The 13,533-nt window shown below is 29.5% G+C and overlaps 1 protein-coding gene and 1 long non-coding RNA gene across 10 annotated transcripts in view; both read right to left on the bottom strand.

Annotated features, from left to right (window-relative positions):
* LOC143206535 (uncharacterized) overlaps positions 1 to 13,533 on the bottom strand; it is a 553,256-nt gene that overhangs the window by 64,111 nt on the left and 475,612 nt on the right. The gene's annotated exons all lie outside the window — the stretch shown is intronic.
* Positions 1 to 13,533, bottom strand: part of LOC143206526 (cytochrome P450 9e2) — a 42,688-nt gene that overhangs the window by 5,415 nt on the left and 23,740 nt on the right. For 2 of the 9 annotated variants that reach the window (XM_076419113.1, XM_076419115.1), the window contains exon 7: positions 4,927 to 5,578. The exons of 2 other annotated variants lie outside the window; for them this stretch is intronic. In XM_076419113.1, the coding sequence (XP_076275228.1) occupies positions 5,136 to 5,578 (443 nt within the window). In that variant the 3' untranslated portion in view covers positions 4,927 to 5,135. Of the gene's footprint in view, positions 1 to 1,852; positions 2,358 to 4,926; positions 5,579 to 8,175; positions 8,634 to 10,424; positions 10,923 to 12,362; positions 13,248 to 13,533 lie in introns of those variants that run through there. 5 more of the 9 variants (XM_076419111.1, XM_076419112.1, XM_076419119.1 and 2 more) reach the window with 4 other exon arrangements.

Below are 13,533 nucleotides of genomic sequence, written 5' to 3'. Positions count from 1 at the left end.
ATGCATAATATACTAAGGCAACATTGCTAATTTTAGAGGTTTCTAACGTGATGTCGTAAATTAACCTATTTTTTTAGGATTATTTAGCAATTAGCAAAAACGCTGCCTAACCCTACGAGTTAGATCAAATTAATGTACTACAGAATTATACACCATAAAAAGGTCTACAAAAAAGTCTACAAAAAGTAAATGGTATATGTTTATCTTTTAGGAATAACCCACATTAACCATTTTTATTGTTTACTTTTTACGTGAGAAAATGGCTTATTTACGAAGCTATTTTAAGCAATACGGTCAATAGTTCATTTAATGATTGCGAACACACTCCTTTAATATATATTTCTAAACTGTAAAAATTAAAATACCTAATTGGGTTCATTATTGATCTAATATACAAGGAAGTCAGAAACTAATTTCAAAATTGCTTTAATCATACATTCCTACACGTGAGAATAAATAAACATACAATATTCTGAATCACAGAATCTTAGTAAATATAGTAAATAATAATAATAGTAAATATATTAATTAATACAACGAAATGTGCTATTTTATATATATCATTTTACACTTTTATCATTTTATTAATTGTTTATCAGTCAATAAGTTAATAGATCATTTAACGGTTATATATTCGCTTCACTTAATATTAGTTCTACTTGTAAATTGTAAAAAGTGTCTATTTTGGATTATTTTAATATGTTTTATACATACAAACATATATTACTGTAATTAATATTATATATCGTATATATTTATTATCTTATATTAGAGATATATTCAAAGTAAGTGTTAATAACATATTATTTTTAAATTATTCCTTGAACTCCATATAAGAAAAAAAATTGGTCCGACTTCAAAAAATAAATCAGGAACTTACTAAAAGGTAAAAAATAATCAAACTTAAATATTTAACTCAAAAAAAAACCTATAACAACTAATTACTTAAAATATGTATTACGTTAATTAATATTATATATCATATAAATGTCTGATCTAAGAGATATATTCAAAATAAGTGTTAATAACATAATATTTTTAAATTATTCTCTTACTCTAAACTGATAAAATAAATGTGGTCGAATGTCGACCACTGGGCGATCACTAGTACTTTATAAAAGTAAAAGATCCTAATATGGCAGTGTAATTAATTTTTTAATTATTTTCAGTGTAAGGTATTCTGAAAGACTGTTAGTGTATCCCGATGCACTCACCAAACAGTTAAATGTGCGCGATGACAATATAGTGCATAGGCTCAAACGCAACTACCATACGAACTGATTAATAAACACATAGAGTGAGATTTAATAATCTCTAGATTAAGTTAGAATAGTCATTAGAATAAGTTAGGATAGACTTTAAAATATGTTATAATAGTATCTCGAATAAGATTTATATTATAAGTTCTACAGCAGATCACTTACTGAAGCGATCTTCTATATGTCAGGATAGTTTTATTATATAACGGAAATCATATGATAATACTTATTGCCCACGGGCAGATTGCTGAAGATCTAAGAGATTAATAGGGGATTAAAAAATATTATCAGTGGTTCCATGCGAATATATATTTGTGTAAGTATATAATCAGCTATTGTGATTTAAAGAAAATAAGTTATGTATTATAAAAGGGTATTAATCAAAAAAAGCTGTTTTTTTTAACAACTGATTTATTCAAAGAAATAAGAGACAACTTGCTGAACGGTGATACAAAGCGACACTAGGGGTTCCTATCTATTAGAAACCAGAGGAGCTTGTTTTCTCAATCATTCATCATTTAGAATAACATTTAACATGACATTTTTAAACAGATGTCCGGATAGTCAGGCCCGTATTATATAATAAATATACATTTACTACCTGAAATAATTTATTCCATACTAAGAAAATCACTACAGATATAAAATACACTAAACTACAATAATATTATTGTGTCGATTTCTTTAGAATAAACCAAAATCCTCCTTTTATTAGTGGATTAAATGACGCGTGATCCAATTTTATAGGTAACTGCAATTTCTTGCCAGGTAAAATCTCAAATTTTAAAAGAAACTTAAACAACAAAGACTTCAATTCCACCAAAGCAAACCTGGATGCTATACACTTCCTTGGACCGCAACCAAATGGAATATAAGCAAACTCTTCAATTGTGTTCTCTCCATTGAAGCGTTCGGGATCAAATATCTCTGGATTGGGGTAATAAGCGGGATCTCTATGCAGTCCCAATACCGGAATAGATACCATCACTTCTTTTTCAATGTTGAGTAGTGGTTCGTTAGGTAACTGGCTCGATATGGTGCATGGTTTTGTACAAACACGATCAGTGCCTATAACAGGCGGCCATTTCCTTAAAATTTCTAAAATTCAAAATAAAAATTGTATAAAACAGAGGCAGCCTGGTATAGAAAAGCATATAAGGTATAAGCGAATCTAAATTAATTTACTTGTTAAGTCGATCTGTAAATAAGTATTGTCAGCCATTCAGATTATAGACACCTAGCCTGCATAATATTGAAACATCTGAGAAAGATTCAGGATTGAAAACGAAAATATTTTATAAGCTGTTTAGATCAGCGATATGTATTGATGAAAATGCAAAGTATCAATGTAAACAACTATAAAACACCTAACTTATTTTAACTGTTGAATTCGATAGTTTTAACTATTTTTTACATCAAAAAACAGTATCTGTGCAGACAACCCCGTCAAAATGTGTTTTTAAAAGTAAATCAAAATATATAATCAAAAGTAATGAAAAACTTTTGTCTGATTTGAAGAAATCTGTTGCCGAAGCCCATGAAATACTTCCAAAAGCTCATGATGATGCTGCTCCGTCATATTCCAATTGTCGGTTTTGGTTTCAACCGTTTAAAAGTGGTAATTTTAATGTCAATGATGTATGTCAAGTTAGTAGTTGATGAATCTATCATCTATCTTCAGATATTTAGATGGAAAACATATTTTCATAGAAGGAATATAATACATGCAAGCACATAATAAATCAGCAACTTTTATATGTTGGTAAACGCAACAGGAAATACCTATGACAATACCTATGAAATATAATGTAATATAATAATAATGTAATATAATAATTCCAGTGCAATTAATTTATGTTAGTAGAACTTAAGCTGTATTAGTGAATTTGATTATAAACATGCGTCTTTGTGTTAGGAATTAGATCCTTGTATATATTATGACTCTGTTTTAATTTTAAAAATGCATTTATTGAGAAAATCTGATTTTTATCCCGCTCGGTAACATCAATTATTATCACTTGGTAAGTTATCCCCTCCATGTGTCTACCGGTGTCACTTTTCACCCAGTAAACAGCACGGAGTAGAGATGACAACGAAGATGGTTTCCTATTTATCTCAAACAATAAGCCTTTTCTCACTCCCTCTACAGTTTTCGGCTATTATTAGTGTTTGTGCGCCAAGCGTAGTAGTTAAACATTTCTGCTATCTCAGTCTAACTCTCATATCAAATATATTCTCAAATAACTTTATTATTTATTTATTAGTAGCTAATATTATTGAATATAATTTATTATTAATAACTAATAGGACCATTAATTTTAAGTGTAATTCGCACGATCAGTTAATTATTTCATTTCGGCAGAATCACTGAATCCCAAGATGCTCTCATTGAACAAATATTTCCCGATGTACACGCGAATTACATAAATCTCGAGTGGCTTACAGAAATAGCAATTTTATCGACAAAAAATGTGAACGTTGACATTTTGAATTTGAAGATACAACAGTTATTGCCAGGGGACTTGGTATCATATAAATCTATTGATACAGTTTGCGATGCCACTGAAGCTGTAAATTTTCCAACAGTTTTTGAACTCACTGGATTTGACAGGCATGCCACCGCATAACTTACAATTGAAAGTTGGATCTCCAATTATTTTGCTTCGTAATTTGAACCCACCGCGGCTTTGCAACGGTACTCGATTAGTCATTAAAAAATCAATGAAAATTGTTATCGAAGCCACCATTTTAAATTTCAATTTTCGATTAGATTGGCAATTGCAATGCAATGTCTGTTTGTGGCTTAGATTTGAGCACGCCATGTTCTTCACACGGACAATTATACGTTGCATGCTCTCTAGTGGGTAAACGATCAAGTGCGTTTGTATTAGCTAAAGTCGGGCTAATAAAAAAGAGATTAATATTATGTAATGAATTAATGATATACATAATTATTACTTAAAATAAATTATAATAAATTTTAAAAAATAATATTTGGTGTTTTGTTATTTTTATATTACTTCATTATTCACAGCGCTCCATGCCTTTTTCACTCATATACCACATCCTTACACACTTCTAATAAGTTAGTTTTTTTTCCACACTAGAAATTCTCTAGAAATTATTTATAGGTCAAAATAACGTTTGCCGGGTCAGTTATATACATATATGCATACATATATACATACATATATAGGTATACATATATATATATATATATATATATATATATATATATATATATGCATATATGTATATATGCATACATACAGGTTATAAACCGAAATCCTTTTGGCAGTTTTCTTGTTTTGATACATTTTAAATCGCTGCTTCTTAATACTGTGATTGAAAAATCAGTACATAGTCAGAGTTAGAAACAGATTGCGTCTTTAATTAGTTATCTTGAATAGAAAGAAGACAGTGGAGGAACCCAATAAAAGCTTGTCAATAAATACTGTAAAGAGGTAAATATCTTGATAATTACCTTATATTACTTATTATCAAGACCACCTTTTCACATTATATTACTTCATACTACTTTCATATTATCATATTACTTATTATCAAGATTACCTTATTATCAAGATAATCTTGGGTTCGCGGTTAAATATCATACGAAGCCATGTTTAAGACATAAATATTACGTTAATTATAGTATACACATATATATTTATGATCTTATATTATCAAAAGAACTTTTGGTAACACAACATTTTTAAATCATTCTCTTTATTATATTACGATAAAAACATGATTAACTTAATAAGCTGCGGTCGAATGTCGACCTCTAAGTTACTTAGTTGTCGTTACACTTAGTTACTTAGTTGTTCCTTATTTGTTACTTGTTGTTTATAACAATTAAAGATAATCACAAAATTATGTAGAAGAATCCAATTTTTTCAGAGATAACCAAAATCCACCTTCCGCCGTATGTATAAACCCATTCCTGGCCAATTTGAGTGGATAAACCATCTTCTCTCCAATTCCTAATTCGAAATTCAACAGCAGCTTAAAAAACAGAATTTTGATTTCTAACAACGCAAATCTGGATCCTATACAGTTCCTTGGGCCCAGTCCGAATGGCAGATACGTATATGGTCGAATTTTATGTTTATTTTCGATAGAAAACCGTTCAGGATCAAATTTGTTTGGATCCTCGTAGTATTTGGGATCTCGATGAATAGCGTGCGAAAGAATCCATATTAGCCCCTCGGTGGGAATCTCTAACGGTGATTCATCCGAAGTGTTTGGCCAGATGGTGTATGGTTTAACACAACTGCGATCATTAGCAGGTACTGGCGGCCACATTCGTAATATTTCTGTAAAAAGACAACTTTTTAAACATGCGGAATTTGCTTCTTTACAAAAACTTATTATAAATATCTATATTTTAAAACGTAAAGAAATCATCCTTAAGAAAGGCCCAATCTAGGAAATTAGGTGGTACACCATCTGTTTACAATGTAGAGTTAATAAAATCACTATAACAATTTTTCAAAAGCTGCATAAAAATAAGTATTTTCTATAGTATATTTTAAATCCAAAATCAGTATTAAACAAACCCTAAATAATCTAACTTAGCATCCAATAGCCTAGCATTTAATATGTCCAGTACCTGCCAATCTACAGAATTTTACATGCTACTAATCATACAGTTTAGTTCTTTATGCCAATCAGATATTGTAGATAGTGGATAAACTCGTACATTCAATCTCTTCACTACTTTAATTACTTGTTCATTTTATTCATTGGCTTCATGCAAAATTTTATAAAAATTTGATTAGACATGTATATTTCAAAATGGAACATTGAGCCATTCCTAGCGCAACGCTAATAACAATAGTATAAACACAACAGAAGTAGATGGAAAAAGCTAAAAGTTGGAATAACAATTGATTTGGTTGTGTTAGTCATACCATCTTTTAATAATTCAATGCAGATATATTGTTCTTCATGCTGGAAAAAAGAAAGTTTTTTGTTTTAGTCCTCCTTTAGTCTAGAGAACGAATTCCATGGAGAAATGAACCATAACATGTTTATTGGTATGGTTTGAAATCAGCTGTTAAAGAGCTTGGAAGAACTATTAGTTATTGTTATAGGTAATATGATAGTGGAAAAGATCCCACCAAGTGGATCAACAAAAGCTACAATTAAGCTTGCAAAACATACATTAAGTTTTCGAAATAAATCTTAAGGAGTAAACTACTTAAAATTGTTACACGGTAATATACATGAAAGCGACATAGTATCCTCCCTATGACTGCATATTCAATACAATAAAAGTAATGGGATGCGGTAAAGAATTAATACAATTGAGATTCAGGTCGAGAAGCATATACAAGTAAAAAACAGTACTTTTGAAGTCCTCAAGAAGCAAGAATTGTGGAAAAAAGTAGTGTCTACAATAACACCTAGTCTGGATAGATACTATCCGACATACAGAAGAGGCAGTTGAAAAATGATGGATTCGTGAGCAAGTGTTAGATTGGGAATTATTAGTTATTGACTAGAATAGTCACAGTGACTGAATCAAAATTTTAAGACGTGTAATTATGATTCAACACTGACAATTACCAAATCATGGTGATGAGAACAGTAACAACTGAAAGTGGGTATATAATTAATAGAGAATAAATGTAGAAAATTGTATTATAGATTGTGAAAGATTTGTGCGCATAGATATGTGTTCAATTATTCAGAATATACATGAGCAGTTGGTTAAGATATAACATATGAGGACAAAATGAATACTAACTAGGTAGTCACAGAAGTGACTAAAGAGAAATACAGTGATATTAAAATGACTTAACAAGAAAACACAACAAGGAAGGAAACTCGAACTAAATGTAAAATGGTAAATATGCTCTCTAATGAAAGCAGTATACATTAATTGGATATACTATTGGTAATTAAACCTCCTAGTGCGTCCAGTGTAAGAAAATATAGAACGGCATTATTGAGGAATTACGTAAAGGGCACCTGATTACTCATTCGCTAATCGATCGGCCGTGGTATCTGGACCAAGCGATGGGAATGCTGGGATGTACACTTTTTGGATACAAAGGCCGACGTCTTGACTAGGAATCATATAGTTTCATAGTCTCTCGAAGAGTATCTTGTTGACGTAGTTCATAGCCGAATGTTATTGTAATCACCGTTGTAATACCTTGTATAATATATTATCAAGATAGTGACCAATATAAAGTTTTGCTGAATATCCGTATTTAATTTACCAAGAAATAAAAGTATTTCTTACACCAGTGGTGTTTGTAATAACTAGATAGGTGGGGTGGAAAAGAGTTGTATGTTGTATATATTAATAGTATTAATTAATAGTAAAAAGTAACAGTTTAAATCCTTCGATAATATATACATCAGATGAACTATAATGTTAAAATAAATTATATTTCATGACGTCATTTTTGCTTTATTATTTCTAATTTTCATTACTATTTTCTTATGTCAGCGTCAAAATAAACTAAAAGCCAAGCATTATGAGTCAACATTACGACGTTTGAACGTCATGAATTTTGATGACATATATTGGCTGTTTTATTGGAAGGACTATACAGCTGGTTTAGCAGATAAAGTAGAATAGTTAATAATAATTCAGTTTAAATTATTAATTTAAATTGAGAGTAGTATACAGTATACAGTTTAAAGTAGTTATAAAAGTAGTATAACCGGTTAATTTTATAACATTAATAGCAGTTAAATTTGTTGATAAAAGTCACATTATTGTTATATTATTTTACCATTCCTTAGATCATATTGATTAATACCGTTAATATTAGTCCATAAAAATTATGTTTAAAAGATTATAAGATATGAATATATTTAAGTAATAGAATCAAATGATATGAATTACACATATAAAAATTACTATATCTGTTAAGGTGGTGATCAGACATATCTCACATAAGAGACTGAACTATACTGAATAATCCAATTTTTTTAAAGATAACCAAAATCCACCCTCTGCTGTAAGTAGGAAACCATTTCCTGATAACTTCAATGGAAGAATCATCTTCTCTCCAATTCTCAACTCACAATTCAACAGCAACTTGCAAAGCAGCATTTTTATTTCAAGCAATGCAAACCTATACTCTATACAGTTCCTTGGACCAACTCCGAATGGTAAGTAAGTATATGGCTGGATTTTATGCTTATTTGCGTCAGAAAATCTTTCAGGATCGAATGTTGCTGGATGGTCGTAGTATCGAGGATCTCGATGAATGGCGTGTGTTAATATAGATATTAGCCCATTAACGGGAATCTCTAATGGTGTTTCATCGGAAGTCTTTGGCCAGATGGTATACGGTTTAACACAAATTCGATCTATAGTAGAAAATGGAGCCCACATGCGTAATATTTCTGCAAAAGGTTATTTCCAATAAGGTTTTAAAAGTATTTTGCTGAATGTATTAAAACTAGTTAGTAAAAAGTCTGTTTAATAGTTAGGTTAGAACACAATTCCACACTCAGTTAAAGCAGTAAATTCACTTATTATAATGTAACGCATAGTAGTGACTTTGGCAGCTATGGGTGAATGTTGATTTTTGATAATTCTATTGAAAATACAACCGTCATTTTTAAATTACATTATCTTTTGACTATATCAAAACATAAACTAATTTATAAAAATCTTCTTAAAAATGCGACATATTTTAGGAAACTTATTTCGAATTAGACAAGAAAAGTAAATATATATATATATATATATATATATATATATATATATATATATATATTTACTATAACTCTAACTTTATATGAAATATTAATGGTACGGATTGTTCAGGACGTCAGAGAAATAAATTATAAATAATGTTAAATATGTTTATAAAATTCTTATGACAGTATTTTGGGTCTTCCTGGCAGAACGTGCTATTGCCGCTGTCTGGCCTTTAGTTTACTTGGGAAAGGAAAGACCCTAATAAGCGGACTATTGGTTCCAAGAAAAAGTGAATGACCAGAGATACTGTATAGTTTCAGAGTGAGTTTGGTATACACGCCACCTTAAATAGGGCGATCCAAGAGCTTCGCGGGTATCCACATTATATTCACGACTACTTATTAGTCAAGTTTGTTAAATAAGATCGATCCGTATGATCGAGGATAGTTCGATAGTGTTGCATTGTATTGTAACTGTACACATAAGCAATCTAATCAATCAAGAAAGAGTTTACTTTTATTTAATTAATTCATTTAAGAAAGATACCCAGCAGGTACTAATTGATGTCAGTTTCATGAATCACCGACATCTTTAAGAACAACTTATTTTTTACTTTTGCCTTATTTTTTTTAAATTTATTGCTGAATTAAACAAATAATTCATCACAGCTAGTTAAGTTAGGAAAAAATAGAAACAAAAATTAATATTCAATATGTAAAACAAATAATTGAATTGATGAATTAAGACATTCTGACAAAAATATTAAAAAGGGTCCAGGCAAGTACTGATTACAATTGCAATTGTCAACCGACCGTCTCTAACATGAAGATTGTAAGCTCTATTTAAGCTTTTTAGCTCTTAAGTTGCTAAGTATTATTGCACGTAATAAATAGTTCTTGCACGCATTCTGATCATTTATTATTTTCAGCATTTCGAAACCATTTATCACACTCAGTTCACTACATAAATCCGAATAAATAGCAATCTAAAAGCGGTATGCCTGGAAAGTATACCAGGGCAGCAGAAAAGTCAAATCGCGCTGCAACAGTGTATCCTAAACAACACTTGCAACGTCTGGCGGACAAGGAACGACATTGTCATGAAATAGAGTTATTTCTCGTCTGTCGCCATTGTGATTTTTTTGAAACAGTACATCGTTCTAATTATTCAACTGTTTAACAGTTCATAATATGCTAAACGTTGTTAATCCCACCATAAAACTTCTATGAAATATTTCTCTGATATACCAACAAGTTATATGCAGTTGATCCATCAACTGCTAAGCTATCTGCAAGATGATTGAGAATTTACTTGGATCGAAATATTCATTCGAGACAATAGAAATGCAATTTTGAATCAATATTAATCTCTAAATAATAATAATACTAATTACAATATTATTATTTTATACAGAGGAATGTTAAAATAATCGAATTTATATGCTAGGTCATCAAATAGTTGTTTATATTTATATTTAGAAAGAAACAACATTGTACCTGAATCCTAATTTTATTAATCATAAAGCAGAATCGCATACTAATTATTAGTATTAGAATTATTCAGTTTTTTAAAAGATATCCAAAAGCCGCCTTCTACGAGTTCAACTAATCCATTCTTGGATAACCTCAACGGATAGATCATCTTCTTCCCTATACCCAATTCAAAATTCAACAAAATCTTGAAAAGCAGTATTTTGATTTCCATTAATGCAAATCTTGATCCGATACAGTTTCTTGGACCGACTCCAAATGGAATATAAGTATAAGGTCGTATTTTGTGTTTATTCTCGTCCGAAAAGCGTTCAGGATCAAATTTGTCCGGATTTTCATAATATTTGGGATCACGATGGATGCCATATGTAAGAATCCAGACCACCCCGTTAACAGGAATATCTAATGGTACTTCATCGGGAGTTTTTGGCAAAATCTGGTACGGTTTCACACAAGCACGATCTTTAAGTATAGCTGGAGGCCACATTCTTAACATCTCTGCAATAGATAGAACAAAATATTGTAGAGAAAAAATTGCTTTCTGATGTCAATTTTTGTATAGTCATAATGTAACTAGTTCAATTCAAAATGAATTGTCGGGAACACTCAACTTTGCAACAATATTGCTACAACAATGCAATTACTTAATAATGAACACAAATAGCGTTTTATACAATGTCTTAGAATGGGGCTTCCAGAATGTTTTGGAAATTTCTCTTGATAAAGGTTATACTAATCGCTTGAAATTCATATTATACTCGTCCAAGAAGAATATCTAATGAATTAAAAATATCAATTGAATGAATTTTAAAATTGATTGATAATTTTGAAAATAGATAGCCACATTATTAATAAAATGTAATTTATCAAGCAATTTAATGGATCTCAATAGAAAGTTCATTAGCATTAGTTGATTTTAATGAATTATTATAATATATATTTTGGTTCCTCCACACACAATTACAGGGAGCCCTATATTGCATAAAGTAAATAAACTATATTGTCTTAGTTTTCTAATGAAGATGCGTTCTTTTTAAATCGATCGAGTAACAACAACAATAAACATTTATAATTGTTGTTAAATTGTATGTAAATTGTAAAGACAACAAATAGAAATCGACATATATCAAAATTTCATGGCGAAGTAGCTGCAAATTTCAAACGATTATTGTCGTATCAGAGAACACAATTATTTTTGTTAATCAAATAAAAATATTGTAAAGGGTACGACAGATATAATAATAAGCAATAGTACTAGGTGTAACACTAAAGCGCAATACTACAGATTTCAGTGTAATTAACCAATTAATTTTAGACTAGTAAATATATAATATGTCAACCAAACGTCAATTCATTACTGTGGTTTGTCTAACAAGCAAAGTACCAAAAATTGCAGTAGGAATCATAGTTGGAGATTTTTAAGTTATTTTAACTGCTTTCATGTATAATGGTACTGGTAGGTTTTTTGTTTTGTTTTAATTAAATTGACCTATCCGTCTTAAAGTAAATATATTTGAATATAGCGTTTATATATATATGATGCTTGTAGTTCATCTTAATTATTTAAATATGTAAATTAATTTAAATATGAGATTTTTCTCATAAAAATACAAAATCTAGAAATATATTAATTATATCTGTAGAATATTATATTATTCAAACATTTTCTAAATAAAATGTGTTATTTCAAAATATGTTCAATGTTTATTTACCCCTAAACCTATTTCCCTCCTTATGTATCCTTACATATATATATATATATATATATATATATATATATATATATATATATATATATATATATAGATAGATATATATATATATATATACATATATATATAGACATACAATATATATACAATAATACAAATTTGGTCGATTCTTGGAAAGCCAAAGCAAGGAAGATGGGTCAAGATTGTCCAATAAATATGTAATAGCTTTTGTGTAAAAAAGATTTATTATTATAATTTGTTATAAATCTAATAATACTAGTTTCTGTTTAATACTAATGGCTAATTTCTGTTTTTTTTTCCTATTGTCACTACTATTTCCCTTAGTAATCTGAGGTAACAAACCATTAAATCAAGTTACAAAATTATTGTTTTATTTCGAATTTTTAAATATAAGTAAAAACTATAGACATAAAAATGTTTTTATACAAAAACTAACTTCAGTAGAAATAAGTTTTATTATTTATTTCTTAAATTTGAAATATTATAGGTTTTATATCATTATTATATTATTTACAAAGCATATCATATTGAACAATTGTTAATAATTTTAAATAATGATTTAACAAAATTAAAAATAAATGTATTAAAAAAAATATATTTTATATTTTTATCATTTCAATATCGTAAAAATCAAACTACAGGGAATATTATTGTTAACTCTTAATTTTCTTCATCCCAAACCAAAATCCCCCTTCTGCAGTGTTATTGAACGATGATCTCGATATTTTCAACGGAATATTAGTCTTCTTGGTTGGTATAATCTCGAAACTCAACAATATCTTGAATAACAAAATTTTAACTTCCAACAGAGCAAACCTGGACCCAATACAAATTCTTTGTCCGACACCAAATGGTATATAAGTATATGGCTTAATACTGTCTCGATTTTCATCCGAAAAACGTTCTGGATCGAATTTATCTGGATTGGGATAGTACTGGGAATCTCTATGAATGCCTTGAGTGGGAATCCACACTATGCCATTTAGTGGAATTTCTAGCGGTTTCTCGTTACTATTCTTGGGTTCGATAATGTATTTTTTAGTACAAACCCGATCAGCTGCCACTGCTGGCGGCCATTTTCTCAATATTTCTGGAAGTAACGTAGAATTTCAGCCAATCAAGTATTAGCATTAGTAACGTAGTTAGATCAAAAAGCACAACAGTTATATAATATATACAACTTCACCAAAATATTTCCACCAACACAACACATTGAATTATGAGAAATAGTAACAGTTCTTATATGAGACCGGTTTTTATCTGAGAGTTCTAACTTACCGCAGAGATCAATTTGGCTAGCCAAAATTTAGCTATGAGTAAAATTGATTGACTTCGAAGCCGCAAAAAAAATATTAAACCAATATTTATTGCAATTT

This window comes from Rhynchophorus ferrugineus, unplaced genomic scaffold (genome assembly GCF_030347505.1).
Source record: "Rhynchophorus ferrugineus isolate W39M unplaced genomic scaffold, kcgeb_rfMv2 rfM1, whole genome shotgun sequence".
In the NCBI taxonomy this organism is placed as follows: Eukaryota; Metazoa; Arthropoda; class Insecta; order Coleoptera; family Curculionidae; genus Rhynchophorus; species Rhynchophorus ferrugineus.
Note: the sequence above shows the minus strand (reverse complement) of the source record. Positions and strands in the feature narration are given on the sequence as shown.